The sequence below is a fragment of the Pundamilia nyererei genome, unplaced genomic scaffold (genome assembly GCF_000239375.1).
Source record: "Pundamilia nyererei isolate P.nyererei 1_Seehausen unplaced genomic scaffold, PunNye1.0 scaffold00091, whole genome shotgun sequence".
In the NCBI taxonomy this organism is placed as follows: domain Eukaryota; kingdom Metazoa; phylum Chordata; class Actinopteri; order Cichliformes; family Cichlidae; genus Pundamilia; species Pundamilia nyererei.
The window spans coordinates 499653-527503 of record NW_005187492.1 but is presented as its reverse complement, the minus strand read 5'-3'; the positions used below and the strand labels follow the sequence as shown (position 1 = coordinate 527503).

The window sequence follows — 27851 nt, the reverse complement described above, 5'->3', positions numbered from 1 at the left end:
ATCTATCTATCTATCTATCTATCTATCTATCTATCTATCTATCTATCTATCTATCTATCTATCTATCTATCTATCTATCTATCTATCTATCTATCATGACTATTTGGACAATTGCAATTTTTGTAACTATATCTGCACACCACCACAGTGGCTTTTAAATCAAACTATCAAGCTGTGATTGAACTGCAGTTTTTCAGCTTTGATTCAACAGGATTGACAAAAGTACTGAATTAAGTGTTTAGGAATTAAAACTTCTCCAATTTTCAGAGGCTGGATCATTTACTGACAAGCATTTCCATGGCCACATGAGGCCGGCTCTGTTGTTATACCATCAAAAATTAAGCAGTTAAAAGTCCTGGAATTGATTCCAAGTAATGATCTTGCATTTGGTATCTTTTCACTGGAACTATCAACATGAGAGCCAAAGAGATGTGTATCCAAGTGAAGGAAGGCAAAGTTTAAAAAAAACAAAATAAATCAGAATAAGAGAGACAGCAAAAACTTTAGCAGTGGCCAGATCAACATTCTGCTACATTCTTTAAAAAAAAACTGGCCACCTTAGAAATACTAAATGGACTGAAAGACCACAGATGGAACTGAAAAATTACTTCCCTGAAAATCCAACTAAATCAAAAGGTAGACTGTCCATGTCAAGTTTGCAATGAGATGCCTTTGTGAATGGAAATACAGAGAACAATAAACCACTGGTTACACTCAACAGGAAGAGCAGCAAGGCCAGATTAGACTCTGAAAAAATTCTTTGGGCAGATGAAGCCGAGATGTATCAGAATGACCGGACGAGAAAAGTATGAAGAAGCATACTTTGGCGGTCTGATCCAGCGTACCACATCATCTGTCAAACATGGTGGAGGCAGTGTTAAGGCATAGGCCCGTATACCTGCCAGTGGAAACATCACTAATGTTTACTGATGATGTGAGCGCTGCTAGAAGTAGCAGGATGAATTCTTACGTGTACAGAGATATACTTTCTGCTCAGATTCAGCCAAATGCTGCAAAACTGGTTGGGCCGCACTTCACAGTACAAATGAATACTAGTCTAAAGCATACTGCAAAAACAGCCCAAGAGGTTCTCAAGCCAAAGAAATGGGATAATGTTCAATGGCTAAGTCAGCCATTTGATCCCAATCCAACACAGCGTGCTTTTCAGTTACTGAAGACAGAAACAAAGGCAGAAAGACCCACAAACAAGCAGCGAGTGTAGGCGGCTGCAGGAAAGGCCTGGCAGAGCATCTTAAGGGAGGAAACACAGCGTTTGGCGGTGACCATGAAATCTAGACTTTAGTTTGTCACATTAATTCTGAGCCTCTGAAAAAAGTGGATTTTGTGTAAAAACCAGTTTTAATTCTTGATCAGTTTGTGTTAAACGCCTTGAATTAGTGATGAAAGTCTGTACTTTAGTCACATCTTGTTTCAAAACTTCATAAAAAATGAAAAGACTGAAAGAATTTAATGGAGAGAAGTTTCATGCTTTCTTATGGTAATGGCGCTATAATAATCATTTTTAGCCAAAACTGATAAATAATTCTATTATTTTGAAACTTAACAGCTTAATGACTTAAACAGCAGAGATATGAACTTCACATAAAGAATTTTCACATTTTATGTAGATATAATTTTACTTACTTATTTTCAATTTAGTGAGTTAATGCAGTCCTGCTCCACAATGGCTGCTGCTGTTAGAGTCTTTTACAGATTACAGCTTAATTTGAAGCTTGTGATAGCAGCCACTAAAGGGATGTGTTACTGGAAATGGGGGAAAGCTAACTGGCTTTGACTATTTTCCAACAGTTTCACAAAACTGTGTCAAACATATGGCCCTTGATTTATTAATTATTATATTCTTATATTGAACATGACCTGCACACACTGGGGATTGTAGCAAAATGTGATAGTCGGTAATATTTCATAAATGAATAAATATTCATATTAAGCATGACAGGTCTGTGATTTTTCTGTGAATTGGGAAGTCTTACTTTAAACTTGGTGATCCCTGCATAAGCCTGGTGTAAGAGTCTTTATAGAGACATTTTAAAATGCTACTCATATACGTCTCATTAAACGTGTCCATATACTGTATTATCCATTAATGGGAGACCAAATGCTTAAATATATGTCCTGAACAATTTTGGCAAAACCTGCACAAAAAGCAAAGTCACGGTGACTGCGGTGTAAGAGTTTATTTGTCCACTTGGCAACAGGATGATGAAGATTGTTGTTTCATGTTTGCAAAGAGCCTTTCTGTCTTTCATCTTTTTCCATTTCATGTCTTCCTTTGGTTGCTCACTGATCCATGAAATAAATGGAATTTAAGCAGATTTTACTCTTTGTGTTTCAGTAATTGTACGCCTTGCGTAGACAAAGAGAGTTACACTTACATAATATAAATAATTCTGCTCTGTCTTTATATTTAATCTACTGCCCGTACAAAACCAAGTGAAAAATCCTTCGATGTGTTGAGGTAATCTCATTTCTTTCTAATTGATTTTCATCAGTTTCAGTCATTTTCCTGGAGCCTGTGACAATATCTAAAGCAGATAAGACACATTGTTCCACTGGTTTCAAGATAATGCCACCTGATAGCAAAGAAATCCTTCTAAGGACAAGAAATTCCATTACCCCAAACCACTGGCAGAATTTTCACTTTGTGGAGATTATTATGGTTACTTATTTATTTATTTTGCTATGCATCCACCAGATCTTTCATTAACTCGCTTTTTATTCACAGGTTTGAAATCCGCAACGGCAACAACCTCCGTTTGTTCCGCGTGAAAGAGCAGGATGAAGGGACGTATACCTGCACATCAGAGAACAGTGTGGGCAAGACGGAGGCTTCAGCCATGCTGCAGGTGCACGGTGAGAAGCACATCATGCATATTGTATACAAACTCACACACACACATATACACACTCACACACTTAGACATGCATAAAAAAGCTCTCAATTCAGGGCCATTTTCACGTATAAGGTAGAGTCACATGGCAGCTGCATCATGCAAAGCCTGTTCCCACTTGATGTCCAACGCTCACTGTGTTATATCAGTCCCTGTCCAGCGGTGCTGCCAGGAGCTTATGCTAAACCGTATGGATTACGCCATTTGACAGATGTTTGGTAGATGTGTGGGTTAACTCACTGCCAGAGAGCAGTCTCAATATTAATAAGACATGACTCCCCCACCTCCTCTCTTCCTGTCTCTTTATCTCCCTCCTCCCTCCTCGTCCTTTTCACTCACTCGGTGTCTTGGTTTAAATAGTCTCAGACGACTTCATCCGCTAATGCCTTTTTCAGTGTAAATGAAATCCGAACCAAGCGGTTTTCTGTTCACACTTTTCTGTTTTGTTTCTTTGTGCTTTTACATGCTATACTTTCCGTTTAGTTGCTCAGCGTTTCATCCATCTCATTAATTCTCCATCTCTCTCCGTTTCAAACTCTATCATCATTCCGGTCGGCCGGCTCTGTGAGTTCACTTTCCATCTAATTCTTCTCCACAGAAGGGCATTTATGTTGCTCATTTGTCTAGAAAAAAATATTTTCTGTATGACGTTCTTAATGGTTTTTAAAAGCAACTATAAATGCCTAATGGTGTAAATGAGTTCCTCCATTAGGTACTGACATGTTGACAACATGCCTGTTGCTGCAGTCAGGCATTAAGTAAGCCCCAGACACAGTGACTTAATGTACAGCAGATTAAGGACTCCTATCAAACACACATCTGCTGTGTTGAGAAGAGTGTAGCACCATAATTTCTAAATCCTTCTCTCTTTTGCAGCTGGAGGAGTTCAAAATGCAGCTGAAAGGCTTTTAATTACAACTAAACTGAGGCTGAAATAACAACGTATTTGACCTCATCCATTATTACAGAGCACTTAAACTAATATTCTATCATTAGACTTACTGTAGTACTAGCAATATGTTTGGTGGAGATGTATCAAGCTTTTGACCATCAAGATCACAATTACCTTGATATTTATTGTGCTTTTGTCAAGCGCCTAATTTGGGTCAAGTTTCAAAAACAGTGTTGCCTACATTTCCCACAATACTCCTCAAACTCCAACTTTTTTATGAATTTGTTTTTTTGTGTAAGCTTCTAATTTTGGCCTTTAGTCAGGATAAGACTGATGGCATCAATATGACATCATTAGGCTTATTTTCTCAATAAATCAGGTCCAGATCAAACTCACCTTCTTATTTCTGCTTTATAAAACCCCAGTAAAGGACACACAGTACTTGCAAAAGGTACCCTTCATGTCTTTATATTTAGCTTTGAAAGAGCCAGATTTTCCTGTAATATTTTGAAAGTGGTCTTGTGCATGAGTTCTCCAGGCTTTCTGAAGGTCATTCAAGGGTTTTCTTTGGACACTGGTTGATTTTTCAATCATTTTCAGCCCCGTCCTTGGAACTGACCAAGAAAGAAGCACCTTAACACTGACCTATGAATCATTTAAGTGCAGAAAAAGACATCAAACTCAAGGAAACCAACAACATGTCTGCACAGAGATTTTGAAGAACCGATTTTAAATAGTATCTTTAGGCACTTTGCTGCTTGCAACCTGCTGCAAAAACACATTACGTCTTGTCATGTCTTTATGTGAATTTAGGAAAAATGGCAAAGATAGCAAAGACTGACAGGCATAAAATAGAATTTTTGCACCAACAAGCTGGCTGGCAACACAGTGCTAGAGATTTAAAAATAGATTTAAACTAGTTGAACTATCATGTTTCAGCTAGACAACAGTAACACACAGTTAAATCTCTAATTGGGACATAAAGCCAAGAGCTCATATTCCCAATATCCTTTCTCCCAGACGGACTACTTTGCACCAGCTGCTAGACTTCTAACTAAAACAGGACTTACAGAATTAAACTGATATACATTGCAAATCTTATTCAAAATCTACATAAAATCTTTAAAATGGTTTAGAGTCACTTTAAGACTCCATGATAAAAAACAGCCACAAGTAGCGCCAAAGTGAATATGAAATAAATGAGAGCAATCTTGTGCTATATGTGACTAACACATCAGATCTGCTGAAAGACATTATAACATCTGAAGAAAGAGAAAAAAAAACTTCACAGAAAGATCATCACAACACTATAATGATAAAAGATGTTCTGCGGCTGGGAAAATGCTCTCGGTGAGAATATTAAGACACGACACAGATGACTCAGTTCTCTTGTGTATTGAGCCAAATATGCATTTGTGCGCCCTAATACAAGTATGTGTGTGTGTGTGTGTGTGTTTGTGTGTGCAGCTACATATGCACCATATGCACTATGCAGAGATTTGTAGAGAGGATGCATCCAGGCTAGAGAAGCTTCCCATTTGGTGGGAAGTGAGAGCCAATTATTCAGGCGGGGGCAGAATGCAGTGGTCAGTGTAAATCTACAGAGGATGTGATGATGTGGATAACATGGTGATCTGACCCAAGCTGGAAATTGGCAGCTCTTCTCAGACCTTTCCCAAAATAACTCAGTAAATGTCATCAGAATGACGCTGGCTTTTGCTGCCATGATTTTCTTTCATCCCCCCCGCCCCCCATTTTTTCTCTTTAAGAGGACATGGAGGTGATTTTTCTCATTAAGGACGAGAGGGCGATGATGATGAGTATGTAGCAACAGATCAAAAAACTCAGAAGGTCAAAGAAAAGACTCTTAAATCTCACTCGTTAACAGCTAACGAGCGCTTTATCGATCCAGCTCGGGGTTAACAGCGGTTTTGGAAAATAACTAAACCGAGAGACGTTCAGTATTTCAACATCATTACGTTTTATAGATCCACTTTATTATATTACTTTACTTTACTTCACTACATTTACTTGGCAACTGTTTGCTTCCTTCCTGCTTCATTAAGCAACTTAGGTCTTCAGAGAGTTCCTCTTTGGCAGTTTCTCATCCTGGCTTCCAAATCGAATATATATTTAAAACTGGTTCAAGCAGCTACAACTGCTTAGAAGCAGTTTGTTTGCTGCTGTGAAAATAATGTGCCGAATACAGCGAATCAGCAAGTATGCGCCCTTATGGATGGCACAAAGAGTAAGAAACTACCATTTTGCTGTGTTTGCATTCCTAAGGAAAAGGGGGAAGTAAAGAAATATTGTTGCTATAGTGTTGGCGTCTTTAAAATGGTTTGCCATATTGGATTCAGAATGGTTCCTTCCCATTCAAATTAAATGAACACTTTCCCACTGATAAATTATAGAGGAGAAAATTGGGTTGGCTTTTCAGCAGAAAGGGAGCGTTCATAAAGCAGGCCATTTCATGCACGAGTATGACTTTTAATGGGTGGTCACACTCCTCCTTCTCTTCCAGTACCACCTCAGATTGCTACAAAGCCCCGAGACCAGATTGCCACCCAGGGGAGGAGCATCACCTTCCAATGCGGCACCACGGGAAACCCTCCACCTGCCATCTTCTGGCAGAAAGAGGGCAGCCAGGTAAGAGGCTGGAGCAAAGCACAAGGCGCTCTCTAATGCTAAATACTGCAGCAGCAGAGACATCCAGGACACCAAATGAGTGAATATAAATACATTTGCTCCCCTAACAAGCCCGGGCTTGCTCTTCATGAGCACTTGGCGCATTCTTTGTAAACTTTACTTCAAGTATTCTTTATCACATCAATAGTCAAGAGTTTCACACCTTCTTTGTTTAAAAGGCGAGAACGACTCACCACAATGTGAGCAGGTTTTTTTGTCTGATTTAATCTTACTTTTTCTGACACCTCTTTTTTAGAGTTGCCCACACTGATCAAGACACATTTTTCCAGGCGAAATAAGCGAGAGGCGAGCGAGATAATGCAGCACATTTGCATTTGGCTCAGAGATATGCGCAGAGACAAAGTGTTGGAAGACATTGCGTTGGCGAGAAATCTTTCTCCTGTTTGCGTGCCACTCTGGTTTTGGGGGAGTCGACAGGAGAGGGAAGAGAAAGTAGAAGAGACTGAAAGAGGGCTTCCAGGAAGCACACCAGGTGTGGAAATTGCTTCTTCTGGCCATGATTGCAGACGAATGCTGCCCTCCTTCCACATTATTCCTGACCACAAATGCCATGTTGCTTAATGGCAGCTGGGTTCACTGACTCAGGAGTGGAGGAGAAGCTTCAGGTGTTTTCGGAAAGGTTCCACAGAGCAAACAGGAAGTTGAGCTACTGATTTTGTGAATAAGCTTCAGTCGGCAGGATAGGTTGATGCCTTGCTTGGCTGTTTGTAGGGCTTTTTGCTGTATATGTGGGATTATCTGTAGCCTTATAACCTCGGTCCCTCCACTGGAGTCTAAGCCTCTTAGAGGAATGAAATGGATGGCTGAATGGATTGATGCATCCCTCCCCCTTGTTCCCATCCATCTCACTTACAGGAAAACAAGATGGGATAGCTATAAAATGTCAGTTTCACAGGCATCATCCCCCCCAAAAAAACAACACAACAACCAGAGTCTTTCAGGGTTTTTTCTTTTTTCAAATGTGAGATTATCATTAGAAGTTAATAGTTTGAGCCCCGGATTCGGGTGAAAACATGTAAAATAATGTGTCAAAACTAATTTGACAACAGTTTTACTTTAATGATTTATTAATTCTTTACACAATTCATCAACTAAAAGTAAGGCTCCACAGCTCATCTCTGGGAGGATGTAATTAATGGAAGACGTACTAATTAGCAGTAAAAGTACAAGCAGAGCTGAGTCTGATGGGAATGTCATTAGCTTTGCAGGTTTTTATTCATTAGGCACGGCGACAAATTTCATTTTGATCTTATGGTGGTGTTGCATGAGAAGTTACAGGATCACCAAATAATAATAACTAATCTGGAGCTGCACATGAATATCTGTAATATTTTTCAGGGACTTGAGTCCATGAGTTATTCGTTTAAGGTGGGATCATAAATTCATTTTGAATTCAATTTGATTCCGTTAATTCACAACAACAGTGGCTTCGAGGCACTTTATATTGTAAAAAAAAAAGGACTTATAATAATACAGAGAAAACACCAACAATCCGATGACCCCCCCTATGAGCAAGCACTTGGTGACCATGGGAAGGTGAAGCTCTTAAATCTTACCTGACTTAAATGTGGCCAGTGCTCCACTTCAAGGTCACCTCCATCAGCACCTCTGGGACACTTTCAAATGTGCTGCTATTTTTAGAGTTCTCCAAAATCTAAAACGTGGAGCGATATAAGTCCTGATGTGTCCAAGCCTGAATGTGGTGCACAGGGTGAGGAGTGGGATATCAGTGTGTGTGTGTTTTTTTAAAACTTTTTTGGCAATGTTAGTGAGGTTGTCCTGGAGTGTATGAGAAGAACATTGGCAAAAGAAAAATCTGAACTGCAGTACATGCTTTTGTGCATGACTCAAAGAGAAAGAATGAAGCTTCCACAGACTGATCTAAAAATAAAACATATGCTTTTGATGAGTGGATTTCTGGGAATTTGTGATTGCGGCTGAACATAGCCTTTTAAATATGACGCTTTGGCTTTGTTTTTCAGTTTTATTTGGGTCCACATTAAAGTTTTCCTTAGACACAACCAGCCATTTCAAACAGCCAATTTGAGCTGCAGGAAATTGCGACTAAAATTGTTCTAGTCTTATTTCCTTTTCTATAAACTTACTCAAATAGCTGAGGTAAATGATTTGACAATAAAAACATTGATTTACTTTTTGCTGCATGCATTTTTCTGTTTAGATGTTGTTGTTCCCCGGCCAGCCGCCTTCCCAGTCTGGTCGTTACTCTGTTTCCATGAATGGAGAGCTGACCATCACAGATGTCCACCCTGAGGACTCGGGCTTTTATATCTGCCAGGCCATCAGTGTAGCAGGAAGTGTTCTGACCAAGGCACTGCTGGAGGTGGAGGGAGGTAAGACCTCAATAGGTACAGTTACTTTTAAACCTGAGGGGTTGATTCTTTGTTCTGCACCATCAGCTAATGAGGGGAAAACATATTAATTACTTAGTAGGTGCACAACAATGAGGCTCATGCAGACAGAGACGGTGCGCAGTTAGAGACCCCATGCTGGATGAGCAATGAATTGAAGGCTTAATGTTTTCCCACAGGCAGCTTGTAAGCACCAGATTTAAGCTTTCTTTTACTCCTTATACAGCCTATTGTTTTCTGCTTACTAAGCATCTTAAGTATTTTTACCCTTTGCTCTCCAGCTGCTGGCGACTTTATAAAGCCTGCAGACCTTTTATATGCCTTCCTAATGTTATCTGTCCGTCTTGACTTTTCTGCACTGTGATCTAATTGGAACAAGGATATCACCCCTAACATAATACTCCGCCTCTTCTTCACTCAAACTGGCAGGTCCTTCAGGTCGTATCCCGCCAATCATTCGCCAAGGCCCAGCCAATCAGACCGTATCTCGGGGTGCAACGGCACAGCTCTATTGCCGTGTAAATGGAGGTACCTCAGTCGAGATTTCATGGGAGAAGGACGGAGAGAGACTTCAGGGAAATACACCTCGACTGACCTTGATGGAAAATGGCACGTTGCAAATCGCAGACGTAAAGGTGTGTATGTGTTTGGGTGTGTGCGGATGAGGCATTTGTTGGAAAGGGCACGTAACAAGTGACTTCTGAAAGGCAGTTGCTCTTAAATGGAAGGAGCGGAAGGAAAGACGGAGTGTGCACGGAAAGATGGAAATTATATATAAAAAAAAAACTGTGGAGAATAAAATATCTGTGTGATCTTTGACCGTCTGTCACCTTCCCCGCAGCCCTCATAGTAACCCATTTCTTCCTCATTTCCATCAGCAATTCCATTTCTGTTTGTAAAATTAAAGTGAGTCTGAGTTAAAAAGACCAATCTCTCTAAGGCGGTGCGTATCTCTCCAGTGTAATTATGTGCTCATGCGGTGTGTAATTGTAATGTTAATGAAGGTGCTTGTTTGTAAATGCTAATGTGTTCTGCTTTGATGGAAGAGCAGTCAGAAACCCCTTTGTGCTATAACCCCACCTGGAGGTCAGCGAGCCTGTGCAGGACAGAGCAAAGGCAGCATCATTTACATTAATTGACTGGCGATAGATGATTCATCATCTAACCGGCTTTTAATTAAATCTCCTGGCTGGAATGTGCTTATTCACGTCCTCCTTCATCCTTTTTCTCAGCAGTGGTGCTCAGCTAACTTGGAGCATTAAGGTTTGGTCTGGTGCACCGCTGAGGCAGGGGAAATCTGCCATGCCAATGTGCTCAATGGAACAGAAGAGATGCATTAGTGTGGCATCAAGGGGTTGACAAAGGGGGGGAAAATGGGGACACGGAGATGATGAGTGAGGGACTAAATATATTTACCCTGCCGCTGCCCAACCCACCATCAATATTTTAGCTGTAGTTGGAGTCATCTGAAGAAGTTCACCTGCCCACAAGCTGTGCGGTCTGTCAGCCAGAGGTCAACACTGCGGTGGATGATCTCATACGGTCTGAGGATAGTTCCAGCAGACTGGCTCTCAGCCAGGACACGGCCAGAGCGAACAGCAAGCGTATCAGTGAAGCATGCAGGCACATACTGTACACTTCATAACATAGAAAGAAGGTCGGGTGGGGCGTAGTGTCGCTCGGTGACAGTTGCTTAATGTGGATGGAGTGTGCGTGGCTTGCATTTAATTGCACAAACATGGCTGCTTAATTGGGTCCAGTTTCACCTGGAGCTTAAAGGTATAAGTGCCAATTTTTACATTTTTTAAATATTTTTTAAAACGTGTTTTTGCTTTTTTGTAGCAAACCTTTAAATATGCCTTTTGAATAATTTATTGAAGCGTAGGAGCTTAAAGCTGAACAACAGTTGCAAGCAGGTCTAGCATTTTAAATTTGTCGGCGGCATTATCGTATTTTTATCTTAACAATAATTCAAATGTCTGTGCGTGCTGTGAGAAAGGCTGGCTCTTGTGACAGAGCTGAAATTTATTAAAATTATCACCTTATTCTGCAGCTGCACTCAACTCTGAAGATAATCTTTTTTTTTGGGTGTCTTTCACTGTGTTAACTGTGCTGGTTGCGTCTCACTGCTCTCATCAGCATCTCGCACTCGTTGTCAGTGAAAATGCACCAAATGGCAGACACCTCCAAATAAGCGTTGATGTGCTACGTAACCGATGGTTGCAGACATCACAGAGAAGCGTGTTGTATGCGTTTATAATGTCATCGCTAATATAACGACACGTATGAGTTGTTTACTGCTCGCTTCTGATTTAAATGCTTTTGCAGGCTGAAGTGAGACACTTAATAGTTTCCTCACAAAAATGTCCAAAACAACTGATAGAAAGATCTGCATTTAAATTTTGGTACTAATTAGACTCTAGCACAATTGCTGTAATGATTTCCAGCGGAGGGTCAGCTCACCTCGCAGAAAAACAGCACATTATGTGAGAAATACAGCATTAACAATGAAAGAATAATTATCTGGGTTTAAATGAAGCAGCCCTCTCAAGGACATTAATATTCTGTGTATAATTATAAAACTGCTCTTCACAGAGCATCGAATGGACATCATTATGAAATTTCAGTCAGGCAACTATCATTTGCAATAAATTATTGCATCAACTGAAAGAGCATATAAGTGGGCAGTTGGGGTCACCCAGGAAGTCCCGGAGACCGTGGTTTCTGCGGTTTTCGCTCATTCTTTAGTTTAGCTTTCAATCACTTTGGTTTTTGTTCGCTGTTTGGTCAGATTTAGGCACCATCCTCTTGATCAGACTTAGGAACTGTTTGTGTTAAAAGTTCTCTGCTTGTATCGCAGGACTGAAGCCAAAGAAGAAAAAAGACTCCAGCGGTTTTGACTATGTGGCAGCATTTAACATCGTAGGAGTTACAGTGATCACACTGCTCAGTAAAAACTCTTGCTAACATCTATTAATCCTAAATAAATACATCCTAAATAAGTTATCTTGTTATTCTGATGTCATCAGAATTTAATCACAGTCTTTTAATAGTTGATGTCGGACACAACACAGCATATAATGCTTCTTTTGGCTGCTCCCTTATTCACAAGGGGTCATCACAGCAGGTAGCTCAGCATGTTTGATTTGGCGGATTCTAATGACAGATGCCCTTCCAAGGATTTGTGTCTCCGCCCAAAATCAGATCACAGATCTTTAACTTGGTTGGCAGATGCATAAAGCGCTACTGCACTGAGCCAATGCACAAGCAATATATAATTAATCACTGCTATTTTCATCACATAAGCAAATAAACACTATTACACCAATAACAATCACTGTAGCCATTATTTATGATCATTTTGTTGTGATGCAAAACTATTAATTGCTAAAGTTGTTCTAATTAAAGCTAAAGCTACTTTCAGCTGCTCCCTCATTTGTAAGGGGTCGCCACAGCGGGTAGTTCTGCATGTTTGATTTGGCAGATTTTCCCGCCAGATGCTCGTCTTGATGCGGCCCCAAAGAGAGACACAGCAACACATTAACTAAAGTTGTTTAAACTCTCGATTTATTAGCTATTAAGAACTAATGCTTTCTCAAGTGAGAGATGGCTAAATATTTACTGCTCAACAACACTCAAGTTGCACATCAACTCTTGATGAATTAAATATTCAAGGTAAAAATTGTTACTGACATAAAATGTTTAGCAAATTCAGTGTAAGGTTTATGCCATCAAAATCATTCTTTTTATGTTTCTGTAATAGTTAGTCTGACAGAACACACAAAATGACATTTTGCTAAAATATAATTACCATAATAATCTAATTATTTGTTGTTTTTTTCAAAAAGGAGAAAATTATAGGAAAGCACACTGCTATTTATTGATTGAAATGCAAAATTACATTTATTCATTTTATTCATGAAAAGAAAAAATATATTTATAGTGGCTGAATGTTACTTTTGATTAATTTTTGACTTTGTTGGCTCAAATTTGGTAAATTAGATTCGAAATCGCATCAAAGTTAAAACTGTTTAAGTCTTTCCTTTTAAGCTGTGATGAGTTAGATAAAGAGAGGTCACTTGGAAAAAAATGAACATGATTTATTAAGATACAGAATTTGATTAACAAGCTGTTTGGCGATTAGACTCTGATAAACCATCACAGCAGGATGGTTTATCCGAACAATGATAGGAATTATGATAGGACTCCACTAGAGTATAGCTGAGGGTGAAGATGAAGATGGAGGCGTGGATGGGGCGCTGAGTGACCAGGGTGAGGTAGAGATGGGGGAGGAGGAGGTGGGCTGCAAGGGCCTGAAAGGCAGAGTGACAGAAGATCGCTGAGATTTAAAGTACGCTGACAGAGACATGATTGGCTCTTAAGAGACATGCAAGAAAGTGATTGGACTAGATGGGCTATAGCGATGCTGGCATTGAATTTGACACTGTGGGAAAGAGGAAGTGATGTAATAGACCCAGGAAAGCAGGCAGATGAGTGATCACTGATATTACTCACACATAAGCTTCATTATAATGTTACATTCCCCTAAAAAGGTAAAGTTACAAAAAAAGTGTTGATGAAAGAGAGATGAAGGCAAAATATGAAAGTAAAGCTTTTGATTAATAATTTAATAGACAGAGATGGACGAGCTGCTATCCAACTCAAAAGAAGAGAAACATAGCAAAGCCCAGGAGTCACTAAACAAAAGCACAAATTAAAAAGGTTAATGACCAACAACACAAACAGCTCACGAGCTTCAGAACCAAAAAAGCCTCTCTAGCACTGGAGCTCTCTTCTCTCTGGTCTTAAGTACTTTGGCTCAATAGCTGAGTAGAGTCAGTTGCACGAAAGTGGGTGGCATCTACTACTGAAGAAAGAACAAGACACAGCGCCAAGGTCAAAATCACAGCAGGCCCGTAGCAACAGTTAGAGCGTGCTGTCTGCAAGCTCCTCGCTCCCTGCAGTATTTACATGTAGCAACAGGGCAGAGATGAGTATGAATCACCCTTGGAGCTTACAGGTGGATGTTGGGGTGGTGAAGGGGTTGAAAGAGCAGGTAATGATGCGGGGTAGCAGCAGTGACACGCTACATTTACAGCTTAAACAAACCAATAAGGGAGGATGAGTTTGGTGTGTGATGTATGAAAAGCTGTGCAACTCAAGCTGCCTGAACTAGCTTGCAGGCTTAGCTTCTTTATTTTTGATTTACTTCACTACTGCTGTGGTGGATGCTATGGCTAGCTCATGCCTTATATAACTTCTTCTATGTATGAAACTGCTTTTTGACATGTCGTAAAAGTCTAGTGGAGTAGAAGCATAAAATGAAAATTAGCAGAAATTGCTGAAAAAGTGAAAGTGTTTGTGGCATTTATTGTGTTATTTTTTTTCAAGTCTGTCTCAAATGCTGACTGCTGTTTAACAGGACACGGACTCGGGTATGTACACGTGCGTGGTTTCCAGCACCACAGGAGAGTCGAGCTGGAGTGGGATGTTGACTGTCAGAGGTACTTAGACTGAAACTCGCCACAGTCTCTCTGTCTGTTACACTTCACACTCTGTCACTCCTCAACTACACCTCCTTTCCCAAGAAACAACTTAGTCTGCCAGTGTTCTTCATAGGAGCACAATCTGTAGCTTCCACAAGACAAAGTACAGTTTGAGATAAAATGTTAATCAAACTTAACCCACTGATATGATGTAATTATGTTTTTTTTGTGTGTGTGTGTTTCTGTAATGAAAGATGGAGGTTCTTCAGTGTCCAGAGCTTCTGAGTTCATCCAGCTTCCAGGACCTCCACAGAAGCCTGTCATAACAGAGGTGACCAAAAACACAGTCACCCTCACCTGGCAGTCCAATCCCCATGAAGGCGGGGCCGCTGTCACCTCCTACATTATCGAAGCTTTCAGGTGAGTTTTCAAAACAGGAGCATACTTTAGTTTTTCAGTCTTTTGTGGACTTGTCTCAGTTTATCTGAAATTTCTAAATCACAGCAAATACAGGCTAACTATCCATCCATCCATCAATCCCTCCACATTAAACTAAATGCAAAAACAAACCTCTGGTCAAATGTAAAACAAGACAAAGCTTTTTAAAAATGTGTTATAGTAGTAAAGCTTATTAATAACTTTTTGCTTTGCTGTACATAGATTTAAACCCTTAATAATGGTGAATTTCCTCTGCTTAACCATTTCCACTCTCAGATCTTCTTCTTCTTGTCTCACAGACATTGTCTCTGTTTGTACCCTTCACTAAATCTGGTCTGAAAAGAAACATGACTGACCAAAGTCTCTCATCATGGGTTAGATTTTCTAAAACCTCAAATCAGAGGAAAGGCAGAAATCTTTTTCACACTCAGTCCTCTTTGACAAAAAAAAACTGCTGAAAGGTTTTTATGCTTTTTGATGATGTTGGGGTTTTTTGTCCAGTAATGGTCACATGTTGACTTGCTGAGGTCAGGTCTATATTGAGTCAGAATGTCATTAATAGAAGATGAAGAAAGACCATGAAAAACTACTGGTGCTACCAGACGCTTTAACAAGTGTAACTGGTGAAATGTGTTTTAAAGCTCTAAATCCTTATACTGGTAGCTTTGCCTCTGCACTCCACTATAATGGATTATAGTGGTAGAAATACAGACTTTCAGCTTTAATTCAAAAGGTTTCACGAAAACTGTTTAGTAGTTACAGACATTTTCATATAAGGAGTCCCCAATTTTCAGAGGCACACGATTAACTGCACTGACGAGCAGTTTCGTGGCAAAGTGAGGCCTGTTCCCTTGTTACTTCGTGGCAAATTAAGTCATGTGAAGTTCATTAGAAGTGTAATTATATTTGTATTTTCTACATTTGGCTGTAATTTTGATTATGAGGCCTGAAGAGATTTTAGTGCAAGTTAAGGCTATTACTGGATGGAACCCCACCCCCACCCACCCAAAATAAACCAATTAGAGACAGCAAAAACTTTTGGAGTGCCCAAATCAACTTCTTTTTCTTACGGCTGCTTCCTTTCGAGGTTGTCACAGCAGATAATCTCCCTCCCTGTCCCCAACAGCGCTCTGCATGTCCGTTTTACTGCATGCATAAATCTTCTTTGTGGTCTTCCTCTTCCTCCTGCATGACATCTTTTGTCAAATATATCCATTATTCCCCTCTGCACATGTCCAAACCATCTGAGCATTGCCCCTCTAACTTTGTCTTCCAACCGCTGAGGTGAGCCGAGCTGTCCCTCTGATGTACTCACTTGTCATCCCAGTCACGCCTAAGAAAAATCAACTATGCCACCTCCAGCTTGGCCTCCTGTCTCCAAATCATACATCATAGACGGTCTTATTACCATCTTGTTAACCTTCCCTTTTACACTTGCTGCTATCCATCTGTCACAAATCACTAAAGACAGCTAAAATGAGTGATGACAGAATTATTTCCATGGTTAAGAAAAAACAAAAACAAATTACAAACACTTTCGATGTGGTAGCTTTATCATTGCTGACAACCAAAAGACGCCCTCATGAATGGAAATACAAAGTTTACAACAAGGTTCAAGCCAGAGGTTAGACTGAATATTTAAAAAGACTACAAACCTTTCTAAGAAATTCAAATGAACCAGAATGAGGGGAAAAGAAAAAAATTGCAAAAGAGAGAACAGGTCACGATCCAGCGTGACATCACCTGTCAAACATAGTGGAGACAATGTCATGGGCGTGTATGGCTAACAGTGAAACTGGATCACTGATGTTTATTGATGATGTGACTGCTGACCAAAGTAGCAGGATGAATACAGGTGATGGACACAGGGCTATACTCTGTGCTCAGATTCAGGCAAATTCAAATGGAGAAATGGGAAACTCTTCAATGGCAGAGAGACCCACAAACAAGGACAAACTGAAAGGAGCTGCAGTAGAACACATATTATTTTGGTTTTTGAATTTTATCTACTTAATTTATTTATTACCGTAATATACTGTCTTCCTGACTTAAAGTTAAACAGGCAGCCTCGACTTAACTTTCCACCCTTGATAAAGGTCTCACTGTCTGACTGACTCTTCCCAGATAATGAAGTCTTCTTCATTTAGACTCATTAGACTTTGGAAATGACTCATCTCTGCCTGAGGGAGAGACACTTCTGTTACCACACGTTGCAAAGTGAAACCCACCACATCAGTGTTTAGCCGCGGCTTTTCCGAGGAGAGCCATAGCAGCCCTAACAACCAACTAGAGTCCTGAGCGAGACAGGGAGAGTGAAAGAGGAGACAATTACTGCAGTGGTCAGCTTGGCAGCTCTGTCCTGTCCTGGGGCAATGGCAGGAGGGGATGTGAGCCGAGCTGGAAGTTCACTCATTATAGAAACAGGACGGGGGGTACAGAAAAAGTGTATAGACACAAACATGCACGCACACGAGCACGCATATATTTCTTTCTGTGCAGGCAGAAAGCTCAGTCTGGCACACTTGCATACAGAGCTGATAAAAATCCATTCAGTGCTACACGCTCCAACTCCAATGAGTTGTTTGTTTTTGTGGATCAGAAGGAACAAAGAAAGAAACACTTTTATGATTGCAGTATGCCTTTTTATACCAAACATAGCAAGAGTTATGTTTTTGATTTTAAAAGGGAGGCAGTCTAGATGGAGTATTTACTACATAAATGTAGCAGTTACATTTTCCTTTTTCACTGAAAACAAAACCACAAAAAAAGGTTAAAAAAAAAAGAAATGCGAGTCTTAAATGGCAAAACTGTTTCTCTGGAGAACATTTGTTGAGAAAAAAGGCACAGAAGAAAGGAGAAAAAGCTGTGACCTGCTTGATGTAATTGCCTCGCCATTTCCTCCTCCATGGAGTTGAGGAAAATGTTAAACTGCACTCATGCTGCTTGATAGTGCCCGTACCTGCACAGCATAAAGCTGTTGTATCCTCGCCGGGCTCATTCAGTAGTCATCATTATAACCTGCTGCAATTAAAGACGGAATAAAACTTTGTTAGCAAGCTGAGAGAAGCAGCTATGAGGGTTTTTTTTCTTCCAATGAACAGAAACTCGTGAATCCAAGAAGCGACTGGTGATTTCTTTAATTTGTTTGCTCATTCAACAGAGGCTGCTGAAACATTTCTTGTTCACGTGCCTGCTGAGCGTCAAGCGAGAAGATTGATATCTGTTCATTTAATATGGGGCTGCAGCCAGAAGAAGATTAGCACTGATTTGCATTAAGACTGTGGTGTCAGTTTTCTATTTTAGTTTTCTTTTTAGGAGATTAGAAGAAATTATTCTCTGTTTTCCATTTTAAATATCACAGAGGGAGGGGGGTTGGAGCCTATCCCAGCTGTCATTGGGTGATAGTCGGGGTACTACCTGGGTAGTCTATCATAGGATTAAAATACAGACACAGACAACCCTTCACAGCCATACTTGCAGCCAAGTTTTATTCACCGATTAACCTAACACGTGTGTCATTTTACTGTGGGAGGAAGCTGGAGTAGGCAAGCACATGAAAACCACACAGATTCAAACACAGAACCGCTTTGCTGTGAGCCATCAGTGCTAACCACTGCAGCACTGTAAAGAAATGCACTTAAGATCCCATGTTGCCTTCAGAACTGCCTTAATTCTTCATGGCAGAGATTGAACACGGTGCTGGGAACATTCCTCTGAGATTTTGGTCCTTATTGACATGATAGCGTCACACAGTCACTGCGGAATAAATCTCCTATTGGGTAGTGACAGTACTCAGGCAGGCTGTGGTGTTTAAACAATGTTCAGTTAGTACTAAGGGGCCACCAGCAGCAGCCTGAAGCATTGATACAGTACAAGGCAGGATGATCAGTCCTGTCATGATGTTTATGTAAAATTCTGTCTCTACCATCCAAATGTTGCAGGAGAAACTGAGCCCCAGACAACACTCATTTTGTCCACTTTAATTTCCTGTTTTTTTAGCAGTAGTGGAACCTGCTGTGGTCTTCTGCTGCTGCAGCTAATCTGCTTCGATGTTCAGAGAGGCACTTCTGCATGGTTGTAACAAGTGTTTATTTGAGTTAGTGTTGGCACCCTGGCTGTTATCCTGTGATCTCTGACATCAGCAAGATATTTTCGCGTAGAGAACTGCCGCTTACTAGATATTTTATCTTCTTCAGACCATTCCCTGAAAAACAATAGTAATCCCAGCTCGTCTGGCACCAACAAGCATACGATATTTAAGGTCACTTATATCACCTTTCTTCCTCATTCTCTTGTTTGGCTTGAACCTTAGCACATCATCTCGACCTTATCTCCATGCAGAACAGCTTTTACTTACTGCTTTGTGATTGGCTAATTGGATATTTTTAAGAATAGGTGTACTTAATAAAATAAGTGTATCTAAAGTATATCTAAAAAAAATAGATATGAAACTGCTTAAAAGAGATTTAACTTTTTCTTTTTTGCATTTTTGTTATTTTTTTTCTTCTGACAAAATAATTTACCATTTAATTAAGAAGAGAAAAAAACAGCTATGGCTCATATTTATAGCTTTCTTTCTCCGGGTTATTTCTATTCTTGCTTTGAGATATCACACTTCATTTTCTTATGCTCGCAAGATTAAAAAATGTATTTACCCCTTAATGAGGGTGACTACCGTAACTGCAGTTGCCGTATTTCCTAAGTATGCAAAATTCAGATCTCTCCTGGCTGCTCTACTTTCATCTGTCTGTGCAATTAGGGCATGAGCAGAAGAGCTGTGATCAAGCCTATTACCTTGTTATCTCATGGTAACACGACAGATAACGAGAGAGAAAAGAAGCATCTCTTGAAGCTGTTTATTGTAGTCCTCGCGCCAACTTTACATGCAGTTATCCGAACTCTTTCAGGCAGCAAACACGCTCCCGATAAAGACTTGACCTACCCTTTAAGTCATGTTCACACACTCTTGTTTTGATCTCAGTCGTTCACTCTGACAGTCAGATCTTCATCACAAGAAATTCAATTTTAAGATAGTCGTTTTCTTTGACGTTATCCGTCTTGCAGCCAATCAGTGGGCAGTACCTGGCAGACCGTAGCGGACCATGTGAAGCAGGAGAGGCACACTGTTGTCGGACTCTTCCCCAACACCGTTTATCTCTTTATCGTCAGAGCAGTCAACTCGTACGGCCTCAGCGACCCCAGTCCGATCTCCGAGCCTGTCAGGACACAGGGTGAGTTACATAAGATGAAAGACAAAAAAATCCTTTTTTGATGTAATGGTTTTCATTAGATTCTTCACAGTTCAGTCTTGGTTTCAGTTTCCATGAGGCAGTATATTTTAGATACTGGATGTAGAGCTGAGGCAGAGATAATGTGCTACATGCTTTGGAAAAATAAAACTTGCTTTGCATGTGCAGTCTCAAAACTAATTGCTTTCTCAGTGTGATGCTCTTCTGCCGGGAGCAATGTTGAATTTCATCAAAAAGTTGTTCCTTGCTTTTGCTGAATTTCTGCTATTCAGCTGTTTTGTTTTCATGTTGCCAGGCTGGACTGATTAGATTTCTTTGCTGTCTTAGATGGGAGTCCGACTGAACAGGGAGTGGACCACAGACAGGTGCAGAGAGAGCTGGGAGAGGTGTCTGTCTACCTGCAGAAGCCGATGGTTCTGTCTCCTACGAGCGCCAAGATTTCTTGGAGTGTGAGATTAATACTGATGGGTTTCAAAGTCAGCTTGTAATGTGTGGAGGACAGGCTAATCTCCAAATATTAGCTTCAGAAACTCTGCTCAGCATTATATGACGCCAATAGATCAACGTGTAGAGAAACAGCTGGTTACGCTTCCCTGCTTTTGATAACTGATTTAAATGTGAGACCATGTTTTTGTGCTTTTTGTCTTCCACCTTCTTTAGGTTGCCCGTCAGTCACGGTACGTTCAGGGTTACCGTATATTTTATCGAACGATTGGCAGCTCCTGGCTGGTCCAAGATGTGGAGGCCACGTCTGACTACAGTACCATCTTAGCAGATCTGCACAGTGGTACCGAGTACGAGGTCAAGATCCGGCCTTACTTCAATGAGTTACAAGGGCATGACAGCCTCATGGTTCTCCTGCGTACCTCGGAGGAGGGTAAGGAATGTGTATTAATGACCTAATCAGTAGCAAGTAATGCTAACTAGTAGTAAGCAAGTACAGTACTGTGCAAAAGTCTTAAGACACCCCACAGTTCTTTATGTTTGCACAGCAGCCAAACTCTATTGTACTTTTTCTAAGTGGTCTTGACTAATAATCCTTTCTCAAGGTCTTTCACAGTGTTTCTTTGGACATTAGCTGCTTTCTAACTCAGTCCAGTCCTTGTACCTGAGCATGTTCAGAGCTTATTAAGCCACTTATTCATTGACTCATTCAAGCATAAAAAAGGCACTGAACTCAAAGAATGAGCCATAACTTGGGAAAGAACCAAATTTTTACTGTATTTCCATGCACTTGGTTATTAGCGGCCTGTTGCAAAAACCTATACAGATCTACATCAGAGGGAGAGTATCTGAAAGCTATGTCCTCATGAGACTGAAAAAAATATCCAGACCTGACATAGGACCCAGAAAATGCATCTCAACCTTCAGTTGATCGCTGAAGCCTCGTCCCAAATGGTCTCAGTGGAAGGTTGGCTGTCAAAATGCCATTTTTAAGGAAGAGAAAAAATGAGAAAAGGCTGAGCTGTGCCAAATTACACAAGAACTGAAAACCAGCGGAGACATCTTATGGAGCAAAGAATCCAAATTTACTTTTTTTTGTTTTGTTTAAATCATCAGTTCATACAGAGGATGTCAGGAAAGAGGTTAATGTGGACAGAAATCTGTAGAGGCTCTGTCATTACTTGGGGCTGCATTTCAGCCAGTGGTGTTGTGAATCTTGTCAAAATTGATGGAATTATGAACATGGATGGAAGTACCATCAGATTTTGATCTACATATCAATATCGTGTGGAAATTAAATCAGAAGACTACTTAATGAAATTAAAAGAAATCTTGCCTAACAGAGTTCAGGCTGTGTTGAAGAATAAAGGTCTTCATTCCAAATGATGACTTTCAGGCTTGATGCAATTTTACAAACTCTGTTTCTGTCTTATATTTTACTCAGTTGCTGCACCTGTTTTTCATTTTCCCAGCAAAAATGTTGAAAAAATCAGGAATGGCTCATGGCGTCCGGACAGTAGCATATGTGTTTAAACAAATTTGAGATACCAGTTAAATCCTGTTTTGTTTCTTTGTAGTCGATGTGAAGCAACAGCCAGCAGCTTAGCTTTGGAAATAACAATAGTTAGCCTGGACTCAAAAACTCATAGATAGAGGTTTAATAAAAAGTGGTTAGTATTATGTTAGTTTAGGAGCTTTAGAGGTATGATTTTAACCATAATCTCTAGATCAAGCCGCTTGTGTCCAGCTTTTGTTGAGCAAGGTGAAGGACTGCTGCCAAGAAATTAAAATAACATGTTTCCTTCCAAAACTGATTAAAGCTCTTTCATTTATTATGAACTATTTTTTATTTATAATATTTAGTCACATTTATCAATGTGGAGGGATTTATTAGTTACACAGTTTAAAGCGCTTTAGATGAGGCAAAGAAATCCTTTAAAAACAGTATTTTTCCAGTGGAGTTAGATTATCAGACAACAAAGGAATGAATGAGTTCTAATTAATTTAGCAAAAATTCTGAAATAACCTCCTAATTTTGAAAAATAAAGACACTGTTTAATTTTCTTATATAGAGTGCTTATAAATAAGTAATTAAGGATTATTTTCTTTCAGGTTTTTCTAGTTTCTATAAATTATATCTGTTATTTGCAGGAAATTGTGCAGGAATTATGGACCTGTAAACACAGTCTTATCACAGCTCTGGTATGTATTAATAACTATAGTAACATCTCATTTTTTCTTATCTCTGTTTGCAGTTTTGTGTGCCCCTCCACAGGCTGTATCAGTGGTGCAGCTCACCAACAGCACCAGTATCAGCGTGTCCTGGGAGCCGCCGCCTCATAATATTCAGAGCGGCATAATTAGAGAGTACAAGGTGAGGCCGCATTTTACTGTTTGTCTTCTTCTCTGGTGTTTATTTCTGCTGTTAAGCTCGTCAGTAAAGCAAATTGTTCTTTCGATTCGCATCTGTGTGCAGGCATTACTCAGTGTTTCCTAGGTTTGGTTGTTTAGATGCTTGTGAAAAACACAGATTTTAATGAACAATTAGTAATTAGTCATTGCCTTTTATGTGTTGCCAGTACTTGCGATGCTGCTCGGTTTTGTGTCATCAGATTCTCGGCTGAACAGTCACCATCCCTGTCATCTGTTAGCTCTGTGAAAAAAAACAGAGTTCTCATTATCTGTCTCTTAGAATGAGCGCAACACTGATTACTAATCATCAGGGTGCTTATGCAGAGCGTGGAAAAAAACATCAAAATAGAACATGGAGTACTATTGTTTTGATTCCCTCTCGCTGTCTTGTGTCTACACGTAGACAGTTATGAGTCTGATCATGAGAATCCATATTCTTCTGAATGTGTGATGGATCATCAGCCAAAGGCAGGGATCATATTTAATCCCCTTAAATATTTCAATTTCTCAGAAATACACCCAATATTTTGTCCAAGCCCTCAAAGGCTGACGTAAGAAAATATTGCACGGTATTACCTGACACATTTTCATTGTAACTCCCAGTGTCTTCATCACAAATGCTCTATAGGAGATTTAGAATAAATAAAAGGTTTACTCAGTGTTGATGAATGTGGACAGGTGTGGGGATTATGGCAGAGGTGGTGCGAAGCCTTGGAAGGGAAGATTTTACATACTAAGCACTCCTTGTACCTGTTGCTTATATCCTATGGATAGTAGTCTTGTACCATTGTAGAGCAACTTTCATGTGCGAGTTGCCTAAATTGTGAGGACCTTAAACTTTGGTGTCACTCAGGTCTGGTGTCTGGGCAGCGGCGTTGAGCAGGAGAACCAAATAAACCGAACCGTGGATGGAGCAGTCCTGTCCATCCTGCTGACGGGCCTGCTGCCTGAAGTCCGTTACACCGTGATGGTGGCTGCTGTCACCAGCCTGGGTGTGGGCGCTCAGAGTCCGCCTGTCAGCCTGCTTCTCAGTGAGTCAGTCAAACTGTTACAGTTACTACACACGCCGAAATATGCCAAGACGCACTCTGCAAGCTGACTTTACCACATGTAAAATGTGTATGTGGAGAGTTGACTGCGCTGCATGAATACGATTAAAGCTGGTGCATCACCAACACTGACTTTTGCAGGGTGTTTGTCACGAATTTGAGTCAGTAGTTGTGATTGCATAATAAGTTTGCCATTTATTTTGTTTAGTTTTGTGTCTCTGTGGCTCTGCTTTTTAATTTACTTGGCTATATTAGTCACATAGTCAGAGAAGATGTGTTGCTTCCAAAGAACATGTTTTGCTTCCAGTGTTTCCTGAAATGTTTTTCTTTTACTTGTAACCCTTTTACAGAAAACATGGGAAACTTACCTATTTGAGTTATTGATGAAAGTTAGGTGAGATCTTCTAACTTCTTCTGTTGGATCTAACTTGGCTTATCAAAAAGTCTAAAAACACCAAAGGTGGAAAAACTAGCATGTCTTCTATGTCTTGTTTAATCTGTACCAACACAAGTTACAGTTTTATGATACAGTCAAACTAGGAAAAGATAATTTACAATTTACAACCACAAAATTGGTTGTAAAATAATTGCAACCATGTGTAGTGAACTTGAGACTCTCCACCAGAGCAACAGATTTTAAGCCCTATGGGAGTGTCCGACAAGAGGGTCATGGACCCCCTATTGATCCTCTACACGAGTCAAGGTGTTAAAACGGGTGTGGGTCACAGACAGCCAAGGTTTCGGGTGAATCCACTGTGAAACCTGGCCCCATAAACTGCTTGTAAGTTGTAACTTTCCACCTGTTGTTCCTTTGGGGCGTCTCCGGCACATCTCCTAATGCGTGTCTGTGCAGGCAGGAAGTATGTCCACAAATAAAATCAATATAACTTCCTTCACGTTTAACCAGTTTTCAAGTGCTTTAATGCCCCAATTTGATCCTAATCCCCTCGACTGTGCTGGCCCATTAAAAGAAGAATTTACTCAGTTTACTATTTAATCAACCTGAATGATATGTGAGGAAACAAAACCATTTAAAAAGCTTGTTTTTTTTCTACTCTGAAGTGACTGACAGCTCTCTGCTTTGGCTGTGTATCATGTGGCTCCATTAACTGGATCGCTTCTCTTTCAGCTCCCCCGCTTGAGAAGACTTCAACGACCGCGACTAAGGGCGATGACCTCAGCATAGCAGAGCAGATCACAAGCGTCATCCGCCAGCCAGCCTTCATCGCTGGGCTGGGTGTGGCTGCGTGGTTGGTGCTGATGTGCTTCAGCGGGTGGCTATACTGTCGCCACCGAAGGAGGAAGCAGCTGGGACACTATACCACATCCTTCGCATACACCCCAGCAGGTGAGGGGGGGAGGGGGGATTAACTATGACTTACTTACCTGCTTTGGGTAGAGAAAAAAAAAGTAAAAAGCAGGAGAGGTTATCGTCACAGGACTCGAGATGATTTGATGAACCCTGTCACAGACGACTCATTATGTAACGGAGACATAAAAGAGAAAAAACGACGCAAACCATCAGATTTTGTTTTCATCCAATGACAGTGACAACGTTCTTAATAGACCTCCGGGGATATCTGGAGCAGTGATGAATGTTTTCAATTTTAGTTTGTACTTTGCAAAGCGATGCCTGCACTTTAATCGCATATTCAGTTAATTAAAATATATTTATTCCCACTGGGTAGTCTTCATGGCAGGAGCAAAGGGAAAAAAAGAAAAAAAAACCCTCAAGAGACACTCTGAAGCATATGTAAAAAGCTCAGCGCACACTTTACTTGATGCCCTTTGGCTCAGAAGCACACAGCACATCAGTTCTCAGTTCTTGTCTGACTTTGAGATGTATTTGTTCAATAATGGCTCAAGGCCTTAGGAGCAAATATGCAATTTAATTTTCGCATTAATATTTCATAATGTTGCATGTATGTCTTTCACTTTATGGTATGGATTTCTTTATTTAATTAAAAATGGATTTTAACCATCCCTAACTCCAGATACAGCAGCAGAAAAATGACATCTGCATTTTTATGTATTGCAGGCATACGCTATATAGATCTGCTGTGTTCCTCTTGGTGTATGTAGGTCAACAGTGCACCCTCATAAAATATCAATTCAAATCTGCTTTCTTAAACCCCCGTGTGGGATAAACTGTTTATTTGGTTATGGAGCATGATAATTCGGTCCAAAACATCTTTATCTTTCAGTGGCTCTTTGGGAAAAAAGGGGCTTAAAGCAAAAGCTTTATCTTCTTTGCTGTTTTCCAAATTTATAACTTTGCTCTTTTTTCCTCTTGCAGTTGGCTTCGCTCACAGTGAGGGATCAGGAATCATTAATGGAGGGTAAACTCTACGTTATGATTTGATTCATCAGATGATTAGTGTCACTGTGTGTTTCATAGAAGCAGTATTGATATAATCTCATCTTTCTTCCCAGGCCTGGCTTGTTGGGATCAAATATGGGCAACTACCCCTGGCTGGCAGACTCTTGGCCCACTCCAAACCTCACTCTCAACAGCAAAGACTCGGTCAACTGCTGCTCTGGCAAACTGGATTCAGAGAGATATTACAACAGTAAGAGCTCTCTGATGTGAAATGCTAGAGTGCTGAATAAAAGATTGTCCTTGTTAATGTAACATAGTCATTTGCTGTGCAGCTGTTGGGATCATAAACTACCCAAACCAGTCAGAGAAGCACAGCGCGGCGTCCAACGACAGTCCCATCTACAGCACCATCAACACAACGGCTGAAGACGACCTCCTGGCATACTACGACACCTACTCGAGCACGTCCTACAACCAGGGTCCAGACCCGTACAGCAGCAACCCAGTACTGTCAAACAGTGGGTTTGGAGGTCTGGAGCAGGACCTGGATCATTGGACCATAAAGTCTGGTCACTCTGGATCTGAATACGCCAAGCTTCAGTACAGCAAGAAGAGCAACGGTGAGAATTTTGTGGAAGCGGAAAAGATCTAAAAATGTATTTTTGGACAGCTTAACTGGAAATGTGGTTGTCTGTCTGGCTCTTTATACGCAGTCATGAGAAAAATAATTTTCTGTAGTTGTGGTTATGGCATCATTATGCTTCTTGAAAATCTGTTGAGACGGTTAATGACCATTTGAAAATCACACATTCATTTAATTTTGCGGGAAAGAAAACACCTGTTCTGTTACAAATGGATCATTTGTAACCACCTTAACCTTTTTAAGATGTTTTAATTACGAGATTGCACAGTAATGAGATCTTTTCTTGGACGATATAGAACGACATGATTACACGGGAAGGTCTGCATTCATCTTTTTTCATTTTCTGAACGCACTGCAGTTCCATAGTAATAAGTTAACTTCATAAAACTGTGTAGACTTGTGATTACGTGTAACAATCTGAGACGTTGCTTGTGTAATTACATTTATTAGAGCACTGCAACCTTAAAAAGGAAATATTAGTGAGCTGCCTTTTTTCTGTAGCTTGACATTGGCCAAAAATGTGCTTTGTTTTATAGATAGTTTATATGGCTGCCATAGTGCAATGTTTTCATCTCTTTTCTTATATATGCAAGTGTTGTAACCACCTACAACACGTATACTTCCACCCACATGTGAAAGCTTGGGCAGCTTCACTAACTCACATATGATATATCCAGGGAGTGCAGAATTATTAGGCAAATGAGTATTTTGTCCACATCATCCTCTTCATGCATGTTGTCTTCCTCCATAGGTTCGAAAGCCTACTACCAATTAAGCATATTAGGTGATGTGCATCTCTGTAATGAGAAGGGGTGTGGTCTAATGACATCAACAACCTATATCAGGTGTGCATAATTATTAGGCAACGTCCTTTCCTTTGGCAAAATGGGTCAAAAGAAGGACTTGACAGGCTCAGAAAAGTCAAAAA

At 40.3% G+C, this 27851-nt stretch overlaps 1 protein-coding gene across 2 annotated transcripts in view; it reads left to right on the top strand.

Annotated features, from left to right (window-relative positions):
• Positions 1 to 27851, top strand: part of LOC102201922 (roundabout homolog 2) — a 66787-nt gene that overhangs the window by 30513 nt on the left and 8423 nt on the right. For both annotated transcript variants that reach the window (XM_005739310.1, XM_005739309.1), the window contains exons 6-20: positions 2747 to 2874; positions 6329 to 6453; positions 8693 to 8864; positions 9312 to 9517; positions 14305 to 14386; positions 14623 to 14788; positions 19871 to 20037; positions 20383 to 20504; positions 20716 to 20932; positions 22755 to 22873; positions 23765 to 23942; positions 25090 to 25308; positions 26257 to 26299; positions 26394 to 26530; positions 26613 to 26900. In XM_005739310.1, the coding sequence (XP_005739367.1) occupies positions 2747 to 2874; positions 6329 to 6453; positions 8693 to 8864; positions 9312 to 9517; positions 14305 to 14386; positions 14623 to 14788; positions 19871 to 20037; positions 20383 to 20504; positions 20716 to 20932; positions 22755 to 22873; positions 23765 to 23942; positions 25090 to 25308; positions 26257 to 26299; positions 26394 to 26530; positions 26613 to 26900 (2369 nt within the window). The remainder of the gene's footprint in view (positions 1 to 2746; positions 2875 to 6328; positions 6454 to 8692; positions 8865 to 9311; positions 9518 to 14304; positions 14387 to 14622; positions 14789 to 19870; positions 20038 to 20382; positions 20505 to 20715; positions 20933 to 22754; positions 22874 to 23764; positions 23943 to 25089; positions 25309 to 26256; positions 26300 to 26393; positions 26531 to 26612; positions 26901 to 27851) is intronic.